The sequence below is a fragment of the Rhynchophorus ferrugineus genome, unplaced genomic scaffold (assembly GCF_030347505.1).
Source record: "Rhynchophorus ferrugineus isolate W39M unplaced genomic scaffold, kcgeb_rfMv2 rfM5, whole genome shotgun sequence".
NCBI classification, from domain to species: domain Eukaryota; kingdom Metazoa; phylum Arthropoda; class Insecta; order Coleoptera; family Curculionidae; genus Rhynchophorus; species Rhynchophorus ferrugineus.
The window spans coordinates 25,221,123-25,248,377 of NW_027472584.1; the positions used below are offsets into that span (position 1 = coordinate 25,221,123).

Here is a 27,255-nt window from a genome sequence, read left to right on the forward strand (position 1 = left end):
TTGACTACTTTTTACTATCAACTGTTTCAGTCGCTATTTTCGGTCTGACAGATTTTGTTACTATTTACTATATATGTTTTTTTATTTATTTTGGTTCTACTAGTTTGATTCGACTGATTTTTAACGTTCTGACTCTGTCGTCCTAGCCGCGGCCTTGACAAAAATGTACCTAATTTATGCTTACATAGATTTATATATATATATATATATATATATATATATATATATATATATATAGTTTTATTATTCTTTGGTAGTTTTCTTGTAAATAACAATATATTGTATATTAATATAGCAGCATTTTGGAATGATATTTTTCAAGATTGTTAATGTAAAATAGTGAATGATAAATAGTATCGATTACTCTCTCGATTTTTGTTAAAAAATATTTTCGTTCAATAATAAATAAAGCATTTACGTTATTTAAAAAAGCTCTAGTAGTTATTGTGCGATTATTTTTAATTATACCAGAAATTAGTTTAATTTTTATTTGATATTATGGTTATTATACATCCTTAGTTTTTAGGTTTTGTTTAAGTTTTATTGTATTGTCTATGTTTATTATAGTATATTATTTGAAAATAGCAATTAACATATTAAAATACCATAAAATACTTGTGGGATATTATTTCCTTCCATAGAAAAATTCCATTCCTTTTTACAGATCCACAGAACATTTAAATATAAAGGTAATTCTACTTCCTTTAAAATTAAATTATTAATTGCATGTTAATAGAATTCAGTAATTATGTTTTTTCCTTTTCTTTTTTAAAGTTAGTACGTGAAGGAATATGTACATCTCCGTCACGTTTATATTACCATTGGAAAATATAAGCACATATAAAATTAACAGTTCCGAGCAATTATCTTCGTCCTTTTCTCTTTCACAACTTATACAGGAAAGGGTTCGTACATCTTCGCCTGACATCACGAAATCAATAAAACAGTCGAACCATGCATTTGACTAACGACTGTTTCGACTACTTTGCGACTATCGACTGTCGATAGTTTCGATAGTTTCCAACGCTACTAAAAAATAAGACGAATAATTGAGATGTTATTATTTTTAACAAAAACTGATTTTAAAAAAAACAGAGTTTAATTGTGTTAATCATGACAATTGTGGGAAATCAAGTTATATTTGGAAACCGTGTTGTTTTATTACATGCTGTATTATTATATTTTCTGGTTAAAACTTCGTATTACTGCATATTTAATACGAGTTAAGCTTGAGATAAGAACAAAAAAAAATACTTCTATCTTTGTTTCCAAGATTTAACTTTTAGGCTTTATGCATATATTATTTTGATTGCTAAATTTGTTGAACAAATAGCTGGGTATTTTATAGATGTCTTGACGCTTGCATAAATTATCGTTAGCGCTTATATTCCATTGTCACACTTTTGTAAATATTAACACAACAAGTAAAAGATGGCATGTTAAATATCACGCAGTAAAATAACCAAATTCCACAACATAATGATTATTCTATTATTTTAAAATTGTTTTTATCGCTATAAATATACACGTGAATCCCGTTATATAAATCACATAAACATTTAATCAAAACATTTGTTTCGATAATATTTCAAGTAAAACACAATATATTGTTTGTTGTTACAAAAACAATAGTGATATATTTTGATGACCATATGGTGTGTACTAAAATCGAGATGTAAATCGTGCCACAAAGGCTTTAGCCAAAGAGAAACAAACAAAAACAAAAGATTTCGACTGAACGTTTCAAGGCCGCCCATATAAATATATACAAATTCGCCCACCACATAATACGGGTGTCGAAATAGAGTTTTAAGAAGCACAAGTCGAAATATTCACACACAATTAAAGTTGTTACCGATGGGTTTTGGAGGTAATTAAAAGTCCCAAACAAAAAAATCATCATTTTTGTGACAATATGGTTAATGGCTTAACCATGTGTGCCAGCGGTTTGCAAAATCTCTACGTGGGACGAACCAGTTGTGAAATGATACCTGTACAAGTCGATTTTAGCTCACTTGTACTGTAAGTCAACTTGTAACCGAAGTAGCGTTTATTAGATTTATTACTGGGGCTGACACCGTTTGTTTTTCATTTTTATTTTTCAGTTTATCAACAAAGATTCATATATTAACGTGATATTTTAGAATTTTTTTAAACATATTCTTTTCTGTTTTCTTAAATTTCTCCGAGTCTTCGACCATTTTTGCATCATTTTTAAAAACTATTTTGAAATATTTAATAAATTATGATAGGAAATAGTTGGTATCTGCATGTATTCTGAGCTTTTTTCAAAATCACAAGGCACCATGTCTGGTGAGTACGCTGGATTCGGCATAACAACTAATTGGATTTGCAACAGTGTATTTTTCACAACTCTTGCAACGTATAGCTCAATATTTTGTTCAATATGTTCATTTGGCGTCAGTAATAGTTAAATTTAATACCGGATACTTCCTGGTTGATTATGAATAATAATTATATAATTTCTTCATTGCAGAAAAAGATTACTCGCAATGGAAATCAACAAGGAGATTTAAGAGACCAATTATTAGAGTACCGCCTATTAAAAATGATCGAAAAGCTGAATTAATCGCACAATATTTAGTGAACGTCGTAATAATAGTTATAAATTAATTTGTAAATTAAAATTTTACTAAGCATATCTAATGCAAAATGTAATTAATAAAAAAATGATATTTTCAATCGTATAACGTTTGCTTCAAATGCTCAATTAAAATCCTGATGAGGGTTTGGTTTGTTATTCTTGTTTCTTTATATTTTTTAATATTTTCATTAAAGTTGTATTTCTAATATATTTTTAAAAGCAATTGTACATAATATGATTCGTAAAACAAACATTATCCAACTTAATAAAACGCCCAAATTAGGCTTAAAACCAGAATATCGAGAAAGATGCATAAATTAATAAACTTGCGTCATTTTATTAACAATCCCTCATGTTGACTATTAAGTCAATAACATTAAAGTATTAATTTTTTCCATATCTATAGATCTTAATACCATACGAATTGTTGGCATTGTATTTTCGAGATTTGTATTTAGATTTAGAGATTTAAGGAGCGTCGGTGAATAAGACCCGGAGCAGTCAAGCGAGCATCATACGTCGATCAGCTTTAGTTAGATCCCTTTTATTCCTCTCGGTTAATCCCAGCGGCTTAATATATTTTATTATATGCAATTTTAAAATTTTACTTATTTCATTATGTTTAATTAAGAACATTCAAATATTTAACTCTAACGTCTATTTATCTGACAGGGACACAGATAATAAAAAGAGAGATAAAGACGGATAGAGATAAATACAGAGATATATAGAGAGATAGAGATAAATACAGAGATATATAGAGAGATAGAGATAAATACAGAGATATATAGAGAGATAGAGAGGAACACAGAGAGTAAGAGGGCGTGAAGAAAGGAGTGAGAGAAGGGTAGAGGGAAACACTAGAGAGAGAGAGAGAGAGAGAGAGAGAGAGAGAGAGAGAGAGAGAAGACGACATATAATTATCGAATTGTACTATTGGGGAGTCGGCAACTAAAAAAATTGAGAGAGGGAGGGATTGAGAGAGAGGGAGAGAGAGAGAAGACTAGACATATAATTATCGAATTGTACTGTACTGTTGGGGAGTAGGTAACTAAAAAAAATTCAGGGAGAGAGGGAGGGATTGAGAAAGAGAGAGAGATTGAGAAAAAGGGAGAGAGAGATTGGGAGAGAGGGAGAGAGAGATTGGGAGAGAGGGAGAGAGAGAAGACTAGACATATAAATATCGAATTGTACTATTGAGAAATAAAGACATATAGAGATAAATACAGAATTACAGATATATATAGAGAGATAGAGATAAATACAGAGATATATAGGGAGATAGAGAAGAACACAGAGAGTAAGAGGGCGTGAAGAAAGGAGAGATAGAGAGAAAGATAGAGGGAAACATTATATTGAGAAGGGGAAATGCACATACAGAGATAGTTACGTACAGAGAGAGAGGGGGAAACACAAACACAGAGAGACAGAGAGATCGAGAGAAACACAGAGAGAGTGTATCAAATTCAATCAAATATCAAAATCAAATATCAAAAAGTTATCAAATTAATTTAAACATTAAATTTTAACACGGAAATTACGACGTTTCGAATTTATTTTCTCTGATTTATAATTCTACAAAATGTAAAATATGTTTACCGGAAAATAAAATAAGAAAATGTATTACGTTTAACATACATTTTAATAATCTAGTTTTGTTTCTAATAGAATATTGTTTATGTTTATCTCGAATGCAGATCTTGTTACTAATGTAGTTGGGCAAAAAAATGTTTTCCTTTCTTCCAGTTCATTTTAGCGAAGCACTAAGTCCCATCGAAACTGGGAATTTAAAGGTGGAAATAGCATTAAAACTAAAAGGGCAGAAATTCTTGTTTATCGTCCGAAAACTAACTAATACCCGGCTCAAATTTAGAATAATTTTCAGGAAACTCATTATATATATAATTTATTTTGCTTTTTTACTAAGCGCATCGGATGAAAAGTTTAGAATTTCCAGTCTATTACAGAAATATATACGTTACATTTAAAAATATTTTAACGGTACGCAATTACTATAACTTCAATTTGTACAAAGTTGCAGAAGTGATTATAGAGGGTGTTTTTTTCTTAAATTATAAAAGGCTATTAAAGCGATTTTTAAAAAATATCTAGATTTTTTGGCCCGGTAAATATATTCGTTCTCCAAAATGAAATAAAAAATATATCTTTTCTGGTTGTTGCAGTATAATTATCTATATATTTTAAAGGAAGTATCGATGTTTTCAAAAATATCAATATATCGATATTTTTCTCTGCGGTTGACATTCCTAGCTCAAAACCAACCCTGAGATGTAGGTCCAGTCCAGATTAAATGTTATTTTAAAGAAGAAGACTCAAAAATGTATAAAAAAACATTGTATAAACAAACATGTATAAACATGATTCGAATTCGAACAATTAATATGAAATCAATTGTGATAAATGATATTAAAATACAATAGAGTGCATCGGCTTGGTGGCGCATTGGTAAAGGCGATGGGACGGTCCTCCTGCTGTTGCAATAGCAGCGGGTTCGAATCCTGCTGGGGCATACTCGCAAATTTATGTTTGTGGTTGTTTAAAATTTGTGAATGTTGTAGGCAAGAGTGTAAAATCCGACAAGGAAAATGATCCCAGTCACGCCAGGACTGGGATCAGGAGACTTTAAAATATATATATATATATATATATATATATATATATATATATATATATATATATATATATATATAAAATACAATGGATGTTAATTTTCTATTTCTATATATAATATATTCTATAATATTTCTATTTTCAATTTGCTTTCTATTCCCTACGTAAAAATCCAATAAATTAATTAATAAAGCCTTTATATCAGATCAGGTCCGAAGAAAATGAGCTATTAAATTTTAAATTCTACAGGAAAGTTTTTAACGAAAGACAATGGCAATGTTTACGTATAAACATTTTAATATTTTCTGTATTTGTCTTTGATACAAAGGCTCGAAGGTTCGGTAATACCTCGGCAGTTTTGTTTTTATTTCGTTTTGATAACTTTTAATTTTCGTTGTTTGTACTGGCGAAATATTCACATATTGTTCGACAAGAATTTTTAGAATGTTTAAAACTTAATATAACACGGATTAGACTAAAATTAGATTTAATAGAAGGTTATTGATATTCGAATATCTCTCTGTAGTACTTAATATAAAATATATAATAATTGAGTATCATATTATATTGATGTGTTATTTGTGATATTAAAAGTTATCAAGCTAAACCAGTGACGTCGAGAACAAACCTTTAAAATTAAGTTTAGTACAAGAAGGTTTATTGCGTTTTATACTTCACTATAATTCATGATTTATTGGGTATAAGAAAATATTATATACACCACTGTACTATCACTTTTATTCTGATAGCTTGACTTGAACCGAATTTAGAGCAAAAAGTTTTAAAATGGTAAAATATCGCAATTTTTCCTGAGTATATATATGGAAAAAATGCCAAAAAACGTTCTGATCTCCAATTTCGCTCAAACCTCGTTATAATACATATTTTACAGTGAAAAAAACAATAACATCACTTATATTGGCCTCAAGCATAATGCTTTAGAAATATTTACCAAAATGTGTGTCATAGATATTTTTAACAAAAAGTAAATACTTCACCATAACTCATGACTTATTGTGTATGAGGAAATATGATATACATCATTGTATTAAGCGTAAAATTCTACATAAGTACTGTCACTTTTATTCTGATAGCTTGACTTGAACCGAATTTAGAGCAAAAAGTTTTAAAATGGTAAAAAATCGCAATTTTTCCTGAGTATATATATGGAAAAAATGCCAAAAAACGTTCTGATCACCAATTTCGTTCAAACCTCGTTATAATACATATTTTACAGTGAAAAAACAATAAAATCACTTGTGTTGGCCTCAAGCATAATCTAAAGCATTATTTAGAATATATATATATATATATATATATATATATATATATATATATATATATATATATATTTAAACTGAACCATTTTTTAATATCGATATTCTAATTTGAAACTCAATCTCTATCTATATTTTCATTTTCTGAAAAAATATTGATGTATCGATTTCGATATTTTTAAAATATATATCAGTAAACCAAGACGTTCTATACTCTCATTTACAACTATCGACACTTTAAAGAATTATTGATCAAAGAAATATCGATGTACAATGCGTGTTAATTTACAGTAATATATTGAATAATAAAAATAAAATTGTCAACAATCAGACATCCTGATACTATGATTGTCTTCAATCAATCCTATAATAGATCTAAAATATACGAGTATACTGAATATAATAATAATGAGTACGAATAATATAGTCAACGTTAACATATCTGTAATTTTTTTATCCTAGCATAATAAATATTTTATTTATTTGTGTTATATTTTATAATCTAATCTTAATCTTAACTACTATTTGATAAACGTACATAATATATTTTTTAAGGTATAATGTTAATTGAAGCGCTACGTGAGTAAAAACATGAGCAAGTATGTTTGCTTGATATTATCTTGCTTCAAGACAGCTTGTCGACTTTTATAAATTATTTTTAAAAATGAATTTCAATGAGTCAAAAAACAATATGAACAACGTCATTCCATACAAAATTTACGTTATTTGGATATAATATTAATTTTAAAATACTTACAGATAAATAATATTCGATGAGTAAATTTGTTTGATGACATTTCCGTCTGCAAATAAACATATTCAATAAAATCGATCAGGCGGATATATTAATAGTTGAAATTTCTCTTCTCAATCCCAAAGCGTAGTTGAAAGTAAAGGTAGAAATAATTTTTTTTGCTATTATGCAAGAATTATGTCTCCTAAAGATTTAATGGCATTATGGTATTGGCGCCAATGCTATAGTCTCGTATATATATTTATACCAGCGTTATTTAAACAAATTGCTGGAAGGCTAACTAAAATAAATTAGAATATATTAAAATCTGCTTTGTTCGTATCACTTAATAACATTTGGTTATATACGAGGGTATAGAGATTCGTATTCGATTCGAACTGATGTTTTGGAAACTATTGAAATAAGAATATTTGTATCATAGCCATTTTTCTTTGAATTCTTATTAGATTGTTTACCATGAAAACATATAGCCTATAAGTTAATTTTAAAGGATTTAGAACAGATGGTGTTGTTGTCTTAAATCGCATCGGCTACATTTGTAAACCAACTTCATGTTGAAGTCTCAATGACAGGCTTCACTTTTCAATTATTTCGTCGAAATGTGAACAAAAATGTTTTTTGTGCGTTGAAAATGTCTAATTTTTTACCGAGTAAATCACTTTTGCCGGAGGTTTTTACTGAAATTTGAAGAAAAAGCAGCTGAAGCTCATCGAACGCTGTGTGGAGCTTGTGGAAACCATGCTCAATCGATTTCAACGTGTGATATTTTAACTGGTTTCGATCTAGAGCATTGTGGACAGCCAAAAAATTTCATGACAAGGATTTAGTAGACTGCTGTTGATGCGTTTGGGCGGAGCATTGTGCGAAAAATGGCAGTAATACGAGCAAGGACACAACAATGTTATTCTTCACCGTGATAGCGCTCTACCACATGTTGTAAAATCGGTGAAAACATACTTGGAAACATTAAAATGAGAAGTGCTACCCCACCCGCCGTATTCTCCAGACCTTGCTCCTTCTGATTACTACTGGTTCCGACATATCGGTCTTGATCTGCCTAAGCAGCGCTTGACTTCTTATGAAGATCAAAAGATACATCGTTCTTTCAAGAATTTTCAATCCAGAAATGCCTGAAAAATAAGAACTTAAACCACTACTTAGGCTATCGATGGACAATACTTTGAATGAAATACTTTGATTAATGAAATATATTGATTATTTTTTTCTGTTCTGAAGCCTCAAAATCAATATATTCTCAATTTTCCCATGGAATATCTCCATCGTAGGTTTCCAATACAATCTGATGCCATTCAATGTCATAACGATATCTTGTTTGTGTTATTTATCGTTTGTCAGCATAGGAGAAGAAGTTGCTCCATATATTGGATATTTTATTGTATATCCTTTTTTAACCGACTTCAAAAAAGGAGCAGGTTCTCTGTTCGGCTGTATATATATAAATAAATTTTATATATATATATATATATATATATATATATATATATATTTATAAATTTCAAAGGCTAATGTTTTCACATATTTTTTATCTAAAATAATCAGATATTTGTGTATAATTTTATTGCTGAGCTGATGTGACGGAAAATCGAAAAGTCGTTCAGTGCAAAAGCCATTATTAGTTTGCCTTTCAAGCTCTAACTATAGCATATAAGACCTCGTAGAAATACTGTAGACAACTGCTTCTGTGGTATAAGTCTTAAAGCGTTTTGTTCCCAAACGGAGGTCGCGAGTTCGATTTACAGCCGGGACGATAACTTTTTGTTGTTTAGTTAGAACACTTGTCAAATCACCTAGGCTAGGTAGCGGATCCTGAAGCCTGAAGCGCTCCTTAATTTCAATAATTGCATCTTTATTCCTATTTTTCCTCGTACGGGCTGCACCTTTATTTGGTCTATCCATTGCAGTATTTCAAAAATAACTGCATAATTTATATCTAACACTAAAAAGAGAAAAAATTATTTTTGAGAACAAAATTGAGCCGATTTATAAGAAACTCACTAAAAATTAAAAAATAATCAAACTTAGATTTTTAACAAAAAAACACCTGAAAATAAAATATGTACATAATAATCGTTGTAATAACTAAATAAAAATAATCAAAAATCTTATTGAACCTATTTACTACACGTATTTGATATTCTACTATATACACACAATTTAGCTTAATACATACCTAAACCTATTTATCTATTTTCAATATTATTTTAACCGATCATAGAGAGAAAAAACCTAATACCAACACACCAGTTTGGGTTTATCAACAAACACTCAACAATTGACCAGGTCCACAGAATAACAGATGTTATTGAAAAAGCCTACGAAAGCCAAAAAGTATGCTCAGCTATATTCTTAGATGTAGTACAAGCCTTCGATAAGGTTTGGCATGAAGGCCTTGTTCATAAACTACAGAAAATGCTACCAAAACAACACACCGAACTATTAAAATCATACATTACAACCAGAATGTTTAGTATACTATAGGACAATACAAATACTATAGGACTGATTGCCTACATCGAGACCTTCAGATACCCACAGTTAGTCAAGAAATCAAGAGAATTGCAAGGGACATGAGGAAAGACTCCATTCTCATACTAATATTGAAATATTGCAACTTTTGGATACCACCAGAACAGGACACAGACTCAAAAGAACCAAAACCATCTGATCTTGTGTAGTGTTGTGTAGTGAGATGCATATATTAAAAAAATCAGCAGTGACATGTATAAACATTATTTCACCAGAGACTGAGTTAGGGCCGATGGGTCCTCCTATTTAAATATCTAGATTTAAGTTATTATAAAGACAAATTTTAGGTTAGACGGAAACGACTAGTAACAATATATTAATTAAATAATAAAAAAAATTATTTTAACGGTTCAATTTTTTTGTTAAAAATATTTTATTATCAAGTATACTAGTAATAACCTTCAACTATTAGAAATTAAATCATTTGGATACACAATGGATACCAGTTTAAATTTTAAATCTTGATGAACTTTCCCATGATGACCCACTGTACAGTTATTAATAATAGAGTAGCACTAGTTTTTAAATTATATCTTGTCAATACAAATCCAAAATTCTACGTATCAGATTTTTCTTAATAATCTACTTCAAATTGATGATAAATTTATTTGTTATTAATTCTGATTAAAGCTCTCTAATATGGTATCTCGTCAGTTTTTCTTAGTGTTACAAAACATAAAATTTAATTGTATTTTAGAAAATAGGACACGTCTAGTGATGGACGTTTGGCTCTTAGCCACCTACATTTTGTCGTCGTTATTTCAAGATAAAAGAAAACCTACGAAGGTGTTTCATTTTTGTCGTAGTTGGCGTAAAATATTTCGTACTTTAATTTGAAACGAACGTATTGATATCACCTGGTCGAATAGTGAAGGAAAACCTGGTTTCCAAAGGCTGACATTAAATATTATTCAGCGCCTACTCATTATTATCACCTTAACGTGGGTTTTTACAAAATCCGATTTGTATATTGCATTTATATTATAATTGATCGGGTGTCTATAATTGGAAAATTCTATTTCGCCATGCCAGATGGAATTCATAACGCCTTTTAACGCTCTACTCTAGTAATTTGACTATGCATATAAAACAAACACGATTAGAATTTTTTCCTTCCAATCTTCATGTAACTATTTTTATCTCTGAATTTTACTTTTAGTTTTGGAGAAAAAATTTTCGAAAAAAATCCTACTGACACGCTATATTCACCAGATATTTCTCCTTCCGATTATCATTTCTTTCATGTAATTTTTTTTGGGGGAAAAAATAGAGAAAATTTGAAAAGGCGTGTTAAAAATATCAAAGACTTTGTTATGGTTTTAAGTATTCGGTTATGATAATAAATGATGTCAATATATCATCCCACTACCAATCTACACCCACCCAATGTACAGATAACATTATTCTGGTATTAAAAAATAAATAGTTTAAACTTCAGTTCTGAAATAATTTCGAAAAAATGCGTTTCCTCATAGTTTCTATAATTTTAGTGAACTTATTCAGTTTCCAGGAATGTGCTGTCGTTGGAACAGGTAAAAATGAGTTTTCGTCACCGTTATCTTGATATATAACGTTTCCCGCGTCCTAGATTCAACTAGAGTTTTATTAAATCGATCGAAACCTAAACCCACAGACAACGAAGATGCTGATGTTTTTAGAAGAAATCATATTCGAACAAAACGATATTTAGGTTTGAATAAAAAACTTAAGGTATGATGCTTCATGACTTTATTATAACACTGTCCAACAATAAAAATGTTTCTGACTACATTCATTAGATGAACTCGGCTGCCAAGAAAAATATCGATATTTATATATTTTAAAAAATATAAAAATTATCGATATATTGATTTGCCACAACGAGAAGAATAATTAAAAGGTCTTTAATATTATATATAATTAAAATTAAGCCTTTAAAATTAAGTAATAAGTACCAATGTTAAAGTTTTTTTATATATAATTAAAAGGTTTTTAATATTAAACACATATCTATAATCAGAAATACCTTTAATTTTTTTTAAGAAATATATTGAAAAATATTAATATAAAAAATTTATTATATATATATATATATATATATATATATATATATATATATATATATATATATATATATATAAATAATTAAAAGGTTTTTAATACTAAACATATATCTTTAATCAGAAATATCTTTAATTTTTACTTATACTACTACTTTTTACTTATTTACTTACTACTTAGAAATATATTGAAAAATATTGACCCATATATATATATATATATATATATATATATATATATATAATAAATTTGTCATTTTTGTTTTACTTAGCCTATAAAATTAGCAAGGATTGACTTAATAAGTATTTTATTTGCTTCCTTTGTTGGGCAGTGTAATATATATTAAAAATAATTTGAATCAATGAATAAAAGAAATCAATACAATTATTGTAGTTGAACAAGCAGTATCAGGAATGTATCGGTCCAGGAGATGTGAAAGGTCATTGTAAACACCTTACATTTTGTCCCATAGATGTTTTACAAGGGACCAAAAATGCCCTAGAGTACTTGTGCGTCATCGAAAAAACGTAAGTAAATAAAAACAAAAAGTCCTACCAACTTTCGAATCGTTTAAAATACAAGAGATATTTTAATGTAACTGTAATAAATTGTCGTAATATATCATTGTGGTTAAAAGTTCAAACACTTTAATCTTTTCACGTTTATTATTTATTTCAAAGATCCATATGTGCTGAGGGTTAGCTATATCAAGAGCAATTTTGTTTTCAACAAACAAATCTTTTAAGCGAAAGGTCAAACCATTATTATTTAATCTGGAGTATACGAATATTTTCGACGTCCTTTGTCAGTGGATTGATAACGTGTGCTTTGATGTTGGAAAAGTGCAAAGACAATTTTTAAATGTTCGAAATTTGTTTGCTTTTGATACTGTTTTTGATTGAGTTGCGTTGTTGATAAACCAACCAGAACAAATATGTTTACAAAGGTTCAAAACTTAACAGTTAAATCGTAAACATGCCATAAAGACGTGTATTTTAGTTAAGGATAAAACGATTTTTCGCTTATGTGCTTATACAGGTTGGATAAAAAGTATTTTTAATATGTTTTTGGGGGGAGATTTATAAATACATTATCTCGGGTAGAAAAGTAATTTTGGTTTAATTCATGTTTTTCAAGGTGAATTTATTTATATACGTTTTCAAACAATAAACAATGATATGTTTTTAGGTCGATAACCCCTCACCATCTTCTTAGTAAAACAATAGTTCCGTCACTGCAGAACTTCTGAAAAATAAACAAACTAATTTCCCTTTTATTATTTATTTATTTTAAAATATTTTAAAGTCTCCTTTTTACCAGCGAGGTTTTATCTGGACTGGACCTACTGTTTAACGTGGGTTCCGAACCACGGTGAGTAACCAACTTAGAAATCATCACAGAAGATATCCGGTCTTACCCAGCTTGATTACTGGCATGACTGGGATCATTTTTCTTGTCAGATTTTGCACTCTTGCCTAGAACAATCACAAACATAAATTTACGACCATGCCTCAGCAGGATTCGAACCCGCGACTATCGCAACAGTAGGTGGACCGTCCTGTCGCCTTTACCACTGCTCCAACCAAGCCGGCTAATTTTCTCTTGATATCAAGTTTATACAACTTATCCGAACAAGTGATAGTCAGATAGGGCAAGATCCGGACTATATGGCGGATTCATCAAAACTTCACTAAAAAGAAATTCTATCGTTTCTTTTTAATGACCTAGGCTGCTGATCTCTTCTGGTTTTGTCATGTTGTTTCCAATTTAACCTACCATCGAGATGGATGCCGAGGCATTTAGCTTATTCTACTTGAGGAATTGGGAATCAGTCGAGTGATATAATTAGATTTCTGTCATTTCGACGCAACACAAAATTAACATGGGCAGATTTGGAGCTATTAAGCAGTATTTTCCAGTATTTCCAGGTCCATCTTTGACATAAAAAGCGATAAATTCTGACTCAATAAAAGAATGAACCTTCTTTTATATTTAACATTTTAAGATCTTTCAATAAAATACTAATCGAGATAATATACACCAACGCATTCACCATCACTTCATAATTGGTTCTTATAGATTTGTAGGAGTTTGTTGTCCCGACGATATAGCCTTGAAAGGTTCCATTGGTTCACAACTGATAATGGATTTACCAGCCGGTGGTGAGGATTATGATGAAACAGATACATTTACGGGTGATTATTTAAATTTAATCGAACGAACTTGTATTAATCGATACATTTTAAGGATGTGGAATACCGGCTGATGGACGTTCTGCAACTAATACCAAACCTACTACTATACAAGAATGGCCTTGGTTAGCGGCCTTGTTTAGACCTGAAGATCTAGCGGACGGGTATGAACAACAATTTTGCGGTGGATCTGTCATTACCGATAGTCATATTTTAACTGCAGCTCATTGCTTACAAAGGTAAACACTATTCCTCCACTTTTACTTTATTTGGTTCACCAAATGGGGTTTTATTTTAAATTTATTTTAGAAATCTAATAAATTAACACTAATACGTTATTGGTTTCTTACGGTTTTAAAATGACAAGGTACTTATTCTACGATGGACACATTGGATTTAACATTTGTCACTGTTTTTAATGTGGACTGAGTTTTCCTTCACTGAATTATAGTATAGTTTAGTAAAAGTTTCACTCTCTTTAATCTTCTGACTAAGTCATCATTATTTAGGAGTTAGAGAACATCCACATTGATTGCTTCTGATGCCTCTCTTGATATATTTGAGCATCGCCCTTAATGTTATCGACAATTTCTACCTTTAGGTCCTTATGCAGATTATCGCTACGAATATATCATGGACCATCAACGACACTTCAACGAGTTGAACATCATAAGCACACACTGGTTTCAAGACACACTGGTTGGAAAAGCAAAAGCTTATTATATACTGACAGGGAATATCTATCCAATAACCAGTACATCTTTTGTAATTCATCTTGAGTTTTCATTTAATCTATTCGGCTTCCATCTGAGTTTAACTTCAAGGGCCATGCCAAAATAATGGCTGTATTTCCATACAAGGCTACTTGCTGATCTATATATACTGGTTTGTGCTTGATTCTTCTGATGGTGAAACCAATATACACTTATTTACTTTGAGTCGCCATTTTTCTGACAGAATTGTATTTCGACAATAGCTGTTTGTAACTTTTTAGACGATTCAGTGTTGTTATCTCCAATAGGATTACAGTGTTATCTGCTAATGTAGCAGCAAAATTTTCAATGAATTTAGGAAAGTTCCGAGTATACAGGCGATAAAGGACTATTCCAATACACTTCCCTGTGGTACACCTTCTTGCATTTTCCCCAGGTCAAAATAGGCATCTTCTTGTTTGACTCTGAATTATCGGTCAGTTATATATCTCTAATTCTCCTGATTATCTCTAACCCAGATCCAATCCCCATTTATTATATCATTACATCAAGTAGTGCGAATAAGGAAAAAAGCTCTAAGCCTATTTATAAGTAATTAGGCAGTTAGAATATTTGAGGTTCAAATTGTTTCATTCTTTTTCAGTATAATTAAAACCATCAAAGTATCATTCAACAATTAATTATATAATATGGTATGATGTTAATTAATATATAATATATAGTTATTAAAAACCAATAAATTCCACGCATTAATTCCTAACATTATTAAAAAAATTACGACAAAATGGTGAATGGATATGGTGAAGGTGCTTTTTTTTCTGTTGTTTTAGTGTGACTCCTCAGGAAATACGTGTGAGACTGGGTGAATATGATTTCTCCAAGCCGAACGAAACTCGTTACAGAGACCACGAAGTCGCCCAATTTATCAGCCATCAGGATTTCGTGACGGGATCATACGAGAATGATATTGGTATCGTGAGACTTACCCAGCCTACTACGTTCAACTCTTATATTTGGCCTATATGTTTACCACCGACGGGAGTGAATTATGAAAATGATTTGGGCGTTGTTGCCGGTTGGGGTCACACATATTTCGGTGGTCCTACTTCGGAGGTTCTACTACAAGTAGCGATACCAATATGGAATTTGAAAGAATGCGCTGATAAGTTTCTTCATCCCATCACTGAGACGAATCTATGCGCTGCGTCTTATGAAGGCGGAAAAGATTCTTGCCAAGTAGGTTTTCGTTAAAATTTAGTAAATTACTAGGTGATTGCATGTATTTTGATCAGATATTCTTTAAATGTCCATTTGAGGAAAAAAATCAGAGCAATTAATACTTTTCGCTTAATTGCATCCATTACTCTGTTGAAAAGCAGTAGAGGAAAATAAAAAACAGATTAATTTGTCATGCACGTAATCACTGAACTGAACGTCAAAGCAAAAACCTGTTTTTAAAAATTTTAGGGCGATTCCGGTGGTCCATTGATGTATCAGTTGCCGAATAAACGCTGGATTGTAGCTGGAGTCGTATCCTGGGGTATAGAATGCGGTAATAAAGATAATCCCGGTGTTTACACTCGGGTTGATAAATATCTCCCATGGATTATCCAGAATACCATCGCTAAAGAGTAAGCGATTGAATATTTGTTTGACGCAACATTATTTTTCTGCAAATATACGGTCTCATTATAAAATATATACTTTGAAACACTTACAATCGTTATTTTTATTTTTTTTTATTTTCTCATCAGCCTCTTGCGCTATTTAAGCTCTATTCCCAGTTCTACAATAGTATAACATTAAATATATATATATATATATATATATATATATATATATATATATATATATATATAATGCTATACTATGTTTAATGTAATATATATATATATATATATATATATATATATATATATATATATATATATATATATATGTTTAATACTATGTAGGTTAGAGTTATTTTATTATATTAACATTGAACATTTTTTAAACCATCTATAATATCTCCTGGAGGCTTAATCTACATAATTAATAATTGTATCTTTAAGTAATGTATTTTGTTTTCATTAGAGAACATGTTTACTTTTCTATGTTTAATTCTTGTTCCCAAAACTAGCATAAAATGAGAAGGAAAATATCATCTGATATTAAAACGAATTTACAAACCTTGATGGCGTTAGTTCACTGCTACTTTGGATAGACTATCCAAATATATATAAAGGCATCTGGTATATGATTCCAAAACCTCAAATCTGCAGTCAGTTCGTGTATGAGTGGTCTCACTGGGTGATTGGGTTGGACCGAATTAACGCTTTCCTGGGATATCATATAGGTAGTCTGTAGCGATCACTAAAATATTTATTTGAATATTCTGTGCAACTTTAGGGCTATTTACTTGGCTAGCAGTTCAGCTGTGAATATGTCCAATGAAGAGGGAAGCTTAAAGTGGTTTTCCATAACGCTGATGTAGAAACAGCACCCACATAATCATTGCTCTTGAATCTATTGGTATGGATAAAAAAATGTTTATATTATCTAATATTTATGATTTGTTTAAAGAAGGAGGCTGGGAGGGGACTGTTGGACCTATAATTTCTTTTGGTACGGTTTCTCACGGAGAGATCAACAGTTACAAATGATAATTGCCAAGGAGGTAATACTGAAAATATAACACTGGTGAAAATTCCAGAGATAAAATATGAAACTCTTCACGATTTTGTATGTCATCCTTGTTACAAATCTCGTTTTACTCTTACTATGAACAGAAACGCCGTGTAACGTCTAGATTCCGTATTTTTAATTTTGGAATACCGAATGCCAGAACTATACCAAGCCGGGATAAATACAAAGCATTAAATTAAACTCATTGTTTCGGTTGTATGAAATTTAAAGCTCGCAACATCGCTGTTCCTTAGTTGAAATAAGCTTCGGACAATGACAATAAAAGATTATTTAATTATACAAACAAATAAAAATCGGTCGGAACAGTTTATTTACAATTTTCTTTCTAGGAAAAAAAAGCTCAAGAAATATCCTGAACGCAAAGGAGTGCACAGCTAAGGGACGAGAATGTTTATTAGTTCCTCCGCTGAAATAGAAGTTATGAGAAATGTTTTAAATTAACAGAAACATATCAATTTAATGAAATAGAAAAGTAATGAAACTGTTTCTGGTCAATTTTACGCATCCTTATAGTATTACTTGGGTATAAGTATAATTGTGGCTATTTAATTTTATTTAAAAGTTACCATTCTACTACACCTAACTTTAAAAAGTCCAAAAAATTCTTATAAAATGGCGAATGCGCTTTTTTTCCAGTTCTAACTAAATTTTATAAAAAAAAATTCTAACTAAATAAAACTCAATTCAAGGATTGGAGTTGCATGGCTGATTCACTAGATATTATTATTATATTGAAATGTTTTTTTTAACTTCTTTATTAAGGATTATCATAGAGCTAATAATTGTGGTCTAGTAAAATCAAGCTTTTATGATGTCGCTAAGAAAAAGTTTTTTTTTCTTAAGGTACTATTTTCAATATATGTTTAGAATATGAATTTGCAGCTTGAATACATTGTTTTCATATAGGGTGGTCAAAAAACTATTTTGTGGATATTCAAGCGAATATTAAAAATTGTCAGTTTTCCTCTTGCCATTTGGCAACCTGTTAGGTTATGTATTTAATGCATTGTTTATTGTTTTGGTTATATTAGTTAGTGTAGGATTCATTGAAAAACTTTAACTTTTTTACTACTTTAAATCCTTTAAATAAGAGAAGACCTTTTAATTAAGATTATCACAGAGCTAATAATTGTGCTGTTGCACCTTTATTATTTTTGATCTTTAGATGATAAACTTGCTCTTTGAATATATTATTTTCATATAGGGTGGACAAACATATTTGTGATATTCAAGCTAATTTTTAAAAATGTCAGGTTTCTTTTTGACATTTGACTATAGGTTTACTTGTAATAGTAATTAGGAATTTATATGTTGTTTAGTTATATTAGGTTAGTTTAGGATTCATTTAAAATAAAATAGATATTTCAGAAATGAAGAAAAGAAGGAAATAAAGATCAGAAGTAATTCAAAAATTATATTTATGCATCTATATATTATTTGACCATACAGATACGTTTATTTGAAAGTTTGAACGTGAATTTCAATCACACCGAATTTCAGTGTTTGAAGAGATCTTATTTTTAAAAATGATATTTTTCCAAATCCTGTATAGGGCGATTCATTTATTTCGTAAGATGATTTGGAAAGGGGAAGGTGTCTCAATAATGTCTTATTTTTGTTTCTAGTATATGAGAGAGGGTATTTGTCATCAAAAATGCGCAAAATCAAGATTATACTTTAAAATAGAATTAAAATTGATTATTATCCAAAAATAAACATTACCGGTTACCTACAAAGGAATATTAGTATCAAACAAGAGGGAGGGGGTCAGAAACTAGCAAAAATCGATTTTATACAGTGTGGACAAAACAGTATTTTCGATATTCAGGTTTGTATCAAATTATTTTTGTCAGTTTTTCTTTTGACATTTAACGGTAGGTTAGGTAGAAATAATAATAAATTATTTTTTGGTGTATTAATTAATAAATAGACAATATAAAGCGGAAATACTTTTATTTTAAATCTAATACATAAAATGGGGATCTTTTAGTGCGGGAATAATGCAAGACCATTACTTATGGATCCATATATCATTTCATCATTACACATACATTTATTTAGTGATTTGATTGTGTGGAATGCTGTTGATTAAAATTTGACACAATTATTGAAGACATCGATTTTAATAATATTGCGAATGATGATGGTTAATATTCTTGTCATTTCTTTCAAGTATTTTGAACAGTTTGAAACATTGAGATAGTAAGTACATCATATTAAGAGAGTGTTATAGCTTATGAAGGTGGATCACCTGCAACACTATCAGATGGGAAATGACAAGTTTTGGCTGAATTTCTCCAGACATCCATTTGGCTTTATACGAACACATTAAAACATATTTTTATCCATTTTTTATAATAAATTCACTTAAACTAATTTCCAGATATTTTTTATCTGGATTTATCACTTACTATCCTATAAAGCGTATATATTTCCTTTTTCTTTGTGTTACCTATTTGATTATTTCATGTTGGGGGAGGGTAGGGGTTAATTTTGTTTATAATACTGTGGTTGGTGGTGCTTAACAATGGAATGATATTGACAGAACTATTACTCTATTGAATGTGATTTAAAACGAATTTACAATAATCCCCAACATGACTTATATTTAAATTACTATACAATATTAATATTTTCATTAAGGTACATTGTTTTTAATATTTAAGTGTGTTGTTTTAGGCCTTGATTTCTAATGTTTCCATACAATATACCTTGATGATGTTACTTAAAACTAATACCTTATATTATGTTATTAAAAATAGACCTATCATTTATATGTACAACAGAACCTAGTAGAAAATTCAAGAATGTAAAAACAGCGTACCAAAAAATATATATGCCTATAAAAAATATGAAACTCAAAATTTGTTCATTTACTAATTGAAACTATTTACAGTGTAACAGCAAACTGAATAGAATTTTTTCATTGTCAACAGTTTATAAAATCTCAATAGTTACATGTCAAATAAATACATATCCATTTTCTTTATATAATTATATTATTTTTCTATATTTATGTTATATCATTCGTGTTTTTAAAAATTTGTACCCTGTTATTTATTACTGCCTACTCACAGTATATCAAAATACCCAGTATACTCCTACAGAAACAATTTATCGAACTAAACCGGTGTAAATAAATGAAAAACAAAAAAGAAATAAATTATCCTTAATATTAGTATTAATTTTAACTTAACCTACTGCCTGAACGTCATTGTTACAGGTCTTTCATTAAACCTATGCTGGCCAGCTTTTTTAGAATATTACGCATCAACATTTGAATGTTTTATATTTGTGTAAACCAGTAAGAACAAAGCACATTTAACAGATTTCATGCAAAACATTTAGAAATTCAAATACTGTAATGACAAGAACATTATCATGCTCATTACGAATCTGTCTAAACATTGAGATGGTAAAAGGGCAAATAAAGGAAAGCTGAGCATGTGGTTTATACTTGAAACAACACTGATTACGGGTTAACATAAATCTCGAACGTTTAAATAACAAAAACCTGGTCGAAATTCACTCTTTTATGGGCTCGAATCGAATGACGACTGAGTTATAGACAGAAGTGGTACTTCCGTCTCGTCCCTCTTCATCTTCATACCCGGTTTCTGATTAAATTCCATCCCGTTGATGTGATTCGGAATTTGTATCTCAGAAATGAAGTCGATTTCGTCCAGATTGCGTCTCATGTCGATCAGACGCGATTGGTATGACAGATCTCCATCTCTCGTGGGAATCGGTGTACACGGTCTGATCCCACTATCGTCGCTGGCCGAGTCGGTCAGTAATTCCACATCATTATATACGTTACCTTCTTGTTCACCATTCAACCAATAAGTTACTACTTTGCCTTTTCCCTGTAATAGCATTAAATAATAAATAATTAGATTTAATTCGATAATCTCCAATGTCCAATGGACAAGAACATTAATTGGGACTGTGAATTAATTCTGAAGTTTATTTTGTGACAAGGTGCAACATCACTGCTTCCGAGAAGACGTCGTGACTGCTGTATAATCAATTTAAAATTCAGAATCATCAACTAATTATTCCCTTTTGAGAGGGAAAAAAAGGAATATATAAATTTTCCGGTAAATGACAATTTTCTGCCTTTTAATTCAATTTGAAAATAACGTTTAACGGCAGAGCATTGACCATGAATGTGTTACAGAAGTATCCAATTACCCCGTCTATAGAAATGCCCTCAAAAATTAATTCAGAGTCCCAATATATATTTTTTTGCCGGCCAAAAAAGGAACATAAAACAAACCGTTCCAACTTATTCAGGTATGATTAATTTAGTTTAAATTAAAAATTTACCGCTATACGAACATTTCCTTTGATGTTTAAATGGTGTTCTAATTAATATATTTAAAAAAAACAAGTAAAAAGTAACGCTTGAACATTTTCCTATTCTCTTTTATTTCACTGTTAATTTATTGAACAGTTAAAAGCAAACTATAGCGTGGCGTTCCATCTTTCACGAACAGCTGCCTACTTTTTAATTACCATAATTCTGTTTATACTTTTAAAGTTAATTAATTATATAGTTTTTGGTAAAGCCTTTCTTATGGGGAAACCGTCAAGATAGAAATTTGTTTGTCCGATGCAAAATTAGAATTTTGTTTATATGCTCGTAAAGAAATTTAAATATGATCTCGTTCAAGTCTGATAAAGGAATTGAGTTTTCAACGTAGCCGAGCATGTTGTTCAGTTAATTATCTAACGGCCTGTGGTATATTGCGGATTTCTTTGGAGATCTAGGTCATCTATTCAGATCGAATTTTCATCACAGAATCAAAGGTCACCATAGATTTTTAGTATTTTTATACTATTATATTATTTTGCAACCAGTTACTAGACGAACATTGTCGGAAACATATTTTGATATATTCATGAAAAAACAATCAAGACAAAAACACTTAACGTAGAAAATAAAAATAATTAAAAAAGGACAAAATCTGTCTATACCCTTGGAGTTGCTCTATTTTGTACTCAGTTATTAGACCAAATAAATACAATCTTTGACATTGTAAAATACTTAACGTAGTAAATAAAAAAAATTAAATAGACAAAATTTGTATGTATTAATATATATTCACCCTTCAAATAGTTCTATTTTGTACGCAGTTGCCGTAAAAATATGAGAAAAAATACTTCAAGGTAATAAATCATACAAAATTATTTAACGTAGAAAAAAAATATAATCAAAAAAGACACAATCTATCTGTACCCTTTAATATATATATATATATATATATATATATATATATATATATATATATATACAATTTGAATATATATAGATATCCACCATTCAAGTTGCCTTATTTTGTTATTTTGTATTCAGTTACTAGACGAAACAAATACAATCTTTTAAATTGTTTTAAATATTTTCATCGATTAATGAAACATTTTTTAGGAAAAAAAAGCACAGAAAAATATTTAACGCAGAAAAAAATAAGAACAATAAAAAATGACATATCTTTTGAATGATTGCTGAAAAAAAAAACGTCGAAAACGTTGTATGTTTCAATATATTATATATAGGTGTCACAGAAACATCATAACTATTCTTAAATAGTAATATTCGTAATAGTTGAAGACTATTTTGGGTTTGGATTAGTGTTGGTTACAACAGGGTGACATAGTGTGTCACACCAACTTCGGGACAATTGTAAAGCTATGATAAAGTATTGGCAAAGCGAACTTTAATTACTAACACTTAACACAGAATACCTGTTTGTCTTTTATATAGAATTCTGTTGACTGTTTCATTATTAACTAGATATAACATTTAAAACATCCACAGCGATTAAAATTTAATTGAGATTTATTAACTCTACCTTCATGTCCACCTCTCCACGTAATTCGACGTCAAATTTCCCAACTCTGTCCAGAATTTCCTTGGTGGTACCGCTGATATGAATTCTGAGAGGATGACCGTTTTGCTCCATCCTGGATGCGGTATTTACCGTGTCTCCGAAAAGACAATAACGCGGCATTTTGTGTCCCACCACACCAGCAACTACTGGACCACTGTGCAGACCGATACGAAGACGCAGTGGCGTGTTGGGTCTGTGAGGAATCTGAAATTTCTTTACCGATTCCAAAAGGTCAAGGGCCATGCGACTGATCTCATAGGCGTGCTTCAACCCATTACGTTCTGGTAATCCGGAGACCACCATGTAAGCATCCCCGATTGTTTCAACCTGTAAAGGAAAATGTTCATTATCTTTACGTGCGTGAAAAAGTAAGTCGCGCGTTTTTCATCATTCATCTTCGTCAACGTTTATTACGCACATAAATTAAACACCATAGAAAACAATACTGCTTACAATTATACGTACTTCGATAAATTTAACGTTACGCTGTATTGCCAGGTCAGTTAGGTGTTGACTAATTCGAATAAATTGGCAATTATTGCATTGTTATATTGTTATATTATAACAATGGTCCTATGTTATTATTATCATCCGAATAAATCGGTTATTAATAAACTTTTTAATAATAAGGAACTGATATTTTTGACTTTAATTAATTTAATTATATTTCATTTATCTTATGATCATGATATATATTTATATATAAACTGTATTCCCCATATATAAATACAATTCACACCATCTGACAACATTGCTAATTAAAATATAGATTTCTCAAAACTGTTTTGATGGTTGAAAATGCAGAGAAATTATACTCTCAAAGATGTTTTAACCTGAATATATTATTATTTTGGACATTTTTAAAATTTTGAATTTCCTTATTTTTAATGAATTGAACATTATTTTACTAATAAAAAGGACCATAAGAAACTGATTTTTGTATTCATAATAGATTTTACCATATCCATCGTATTGTACAGACATATATCTATATATATATATATATATATATATATATATATATATATATATATATATATATATATATATGACCATTATTTGTTTTTATTTGAATGATATTTAGATATCGAATATATTCCTCACGCATAAATACAATTCATAAAATCTGGCAACATTGCGAGCTAAAATATAAATTTTTCTGAAAATATTTTCATTATTTGGTTAATAAAAATGACAATAAGAAGCTCATTTTTGTATAGTACATAATATATTTACTACATACTACATCCACCGTATGGTCCAAACATATATCCGCGCGATCATTATTTATTTTTATTCTAATGTTTTAGTAAATAAGAATTTGGCTTTTTTTTCACATACCTAATATTTACCGATAAAAAAAACTTGAATGTGAATTTGCTCGATGTTTTCTTCACTTGCTTCACATTCATTTAGCTTGAAAGCTATAGCGGATAAAGCTGATTGAAAATTAATATTCACCTAATTCGATTTTAGTATTGGGGAGATGCTTTTTTACATTCAGATGGCATAAATTCGATTTATTTTATTTGGTTTTATCCTAAGGCATAAACCTCATTATTATCCATCTTATCTGGTCATTTTCTAATAAATTATGTAGAACGATGAATAAAGGTAAAATTAAATTATTGCATACAGTTAAATATAGATGCGTCTATATATAATATAACCGAAATAGTTTAATCAATACTTTATTTCTGTATTATGAAAAACGGATAATTAATTATTATTTTATACGCTCTGCTAATTAGATTTTTTCTGATTCCTCTAGAAGGAATGCCTTAGTGAATTAGATGTTGCGTGTTTATTACTATAATGATAGTATCTGTTTTCTAAACTGTAATATATTTAATGTATTTCTGTCTATAAACATACGTTAATTGGTGATACAGTGGGCTAAAATAAAAGAAAAGAAATGTTTACTAACCTTATAAACTTCGTAGTTTTCAACTTGGGAATCGAACAAGCCGTACAGACTATTTAGCAGATCAACTACTTGCAAGGGGGTACTTTCAGCAGATAAAGCGGTGAAACCAACAATATCACTAAAATATATAGTGACAGAATCAAAAGCCTCAGCTGTTACAGATTCCCCCATGATCAATTGTTGAGCAACGCTTTTTGGAAGAAGTTGATACAATACTTCTTCACACTTTCTCTTCTCTTCCAAATAGTCCTTGGTTCTGTCCTGCACTAGAGATTCCAAATTGTTGGCATATTGTTCCATTCTTGTCAGAAGATTATCCAAAAGATTCATGTCGTTCTCTCTAGAAGAGAAAAGTATTCTTTAAATATATTCTGAGAAGTTATTAGAGGTATAAATATGACACCCTTATTTAGGAATTATATGGAATACATATTTTGCAAAATATTAGATATTGCCCCTTTAAAAAGGTACTTAAAAATCGATCTGAGCAAGTAGTAATGAGTATGTCGGGTGCGGCACAGGCAAGAGAATGATTTAGCGCATATTACTCGCTATTGCTGATCTTTTTTACCACAATAGGTTATTATATTTGTTTGTTTGGCTTTCTTAGACAGTTACACACTTCACTGATCTCATTATATATACAGTAAAGCTATATGGCCATGAATTATCTGCTTTTGTGTCGATATGAATGGTTTTCCTGGAGAAATCCATAAATATGTGCTTGGGACGTATTAGATCTGCTTTTCATCAGCAGTCATAGTATTCTACAGAAAACTTTTTTTAAACTTTGTCTCAACTGGTCATCAACTTACTTAGAAGCCACTACTTACCAAACATAACCTCTTTAGATCACCATTTATTCAAAGAAAATGCATTTATCACAAAAAGAACAAACTTTTATTTCCCTAAACTCAAAAAAAGATATGGTATCATATTTAATAGTAATAGGTATCATGTCTAATAGTTAAGTAAACGACAAGAACTACTAGAGCATTTTACGAAGTAAAACTCTAAATAGATGTTAAAAACTGATAGTCTGATATAGTTTTAAGAGAAGATTTATCTAAAAGTAAAAAGGAAACAGTTAAAGTTTTTGTTTTATTTTCTAAGAGAGAATTGTTGTACACGTCAAAGACCCATGAAAAAATCGATCTTTCTACAGCAGCAGACTTAGTTAGACACGAAAGGATAGAGGAATATTATAATTTTTCCAAAACGGATGCTATAATATACACGAGATAGCGGATTATCTCGAATACTTTAAAATGTTGTCGCGTCAAGTAAAAGATTTTCGTGGGAAATGTGACTTATTATAATTACCCATTTCATTTTGAATTTATTTAATAAATTAGTTCGTTATTACTTCGTCAATAATTAAGTTGTAATATTTCGATACAAAGCTCGTTCTAAACTGAACTAAAATCCATAATCAAACTTCGTCTATCGAACACGCTAGCACTAAATATCTTGTTTAATTACTTTAACATATTTTAAATTGTTAATGTTAACATTAATTTATTTGAAAATGTGTTAATTTTCAAACAATTACAACATTTTCGAAGTAACTTATTAGAAATAACTACTTAGAAGAAAAAAAAGTGCATCTAATAAGTGTGGTATTTATTTATAAAGGATCTTAAATAGATAGCGTTAGTAATGGTTAAAAATGTGTCTTTTAATGAAGTCATAATATAACCTGTTTGAGAGGTGGCAGTCCATAGAATATTTAGTATATATAGGTAGTGTTTTACTTGTTAGTATTGTAGCGACCTTGAGCATGTCGAATTTTACATCGTGGAATAACGGTCTACAAAATACCCAGAAATATAATCCCAGATGTTGAACACGGGCGGGGTGCCAACTGGAACCCGACAACGAATAGCTGGCGGCAACCCCGAGACGTTTATCTGGGATATTATTGAAGGATATTTCGGTCATTCAGTGCTCAACCCTCGTTTGGTTAAGACGTGCCACCATCGACTGC

The 27,255-nt window shown here is 30.0% G+C and overlaps 2 protein-coding genes and 1 long non-coding RNA gene across 3 annotated transcripts in view; 2 read left to right on the forward strand and 1 right to left on the reverse strand.

Moving 5' to 3' along the window:
- The first annotated feature begins 1,904 nt into the window (after positions 1 to 1,904).
- On the forward strand, positions 1,905 to 2,711 carry LOC143197220 (uncharacterized). Its single transcript, XR_013005959.1, has 2 exons — positions 1,905 to 2,022; positions 2,498 to 2,711. It is a non-coding gene; the product is annotated as an uncharacterized LOC143197220 (long non-coding RNA).
- Positions 2,712 to 11,196: 8,485 nt separating this feature from the next.
- Positions 11,197 to 16,479, forward strand: LOC143197777 (trypsin-1). Its single transcript, XM_076406530.1, has 7 exons — positions 11,197 to 11,346; positions 11,403 to 11,524; positions 12,248 to 12,381; positions 13,934 to 14,049; positions 14,102 to 14,285; positions 15,590 to 15,995; positions 16,227 to 16,479. The coding sequence occupies exons 1-7, from the start codon at positions 11,274 to 11,276 to the stop codon at positions 16,392 to 16,394; spliced, it is 1,203 nt and encodes a 400-aa protein (XP_076262645.1). The 5' UTR covers positions 11,197 to 11,273; the 3' UTR covers positions 16,395 to 16,479.
- A 2,904-nt stretch (positions 16,480 to 19,383) lies between these two features.
- LOC143197778 (atrial natriuretic peptide receptor 2) overlaps positions 19,384 to 27,255 on the reverse strand; it is a 34,190-nt gene continuing 26,318 nt past the window's right edge. The window contains exons 13-15 of the mRNA XM_076406531.1: positions 25,269 to 25,608; positions 23,303 to 23,668; positions 19,384 to 21,313 (exon numbers count right to left, since the gene is read on the reverse strand). Coding sequence (XP_076262646.1) covers positions 20,981 to 21,313; positions 23,303 to 23,668; positions 25,269 to 25,608 — 1,039 coding nt within the window. The 3' untranslated portion in view covers positions 19,384 to 20,980. The remainder of the gene's footprint in view (positions 21,314 to 23,302; positions 23,669 to 25,268; positions 25,609 to 27,255) is intronic.

Coding starts and splice junctions, on each gene's coding strand:
- LOC143197777 (XM_076406530.1), top strand. CDS start 11,274: ATGCGTTTCCTCATAGTTTCTATAATTTTAGTGAACTTATTCAGTTTC. Junction 14,050..14,101: donor TGAAACAGATACATTTACGG/GTGATTATTTAA, acceptor ATACATTTTAAG/GATGTGGAATACCGGCTGAT. Junction 15,996..16,226: donor GCGGAAAAGATTCTTGCCAA/GTAGGTTTTCGT, acceptor TAAAAATTTTAG/GGCGATTCCGGTGGTCCATT.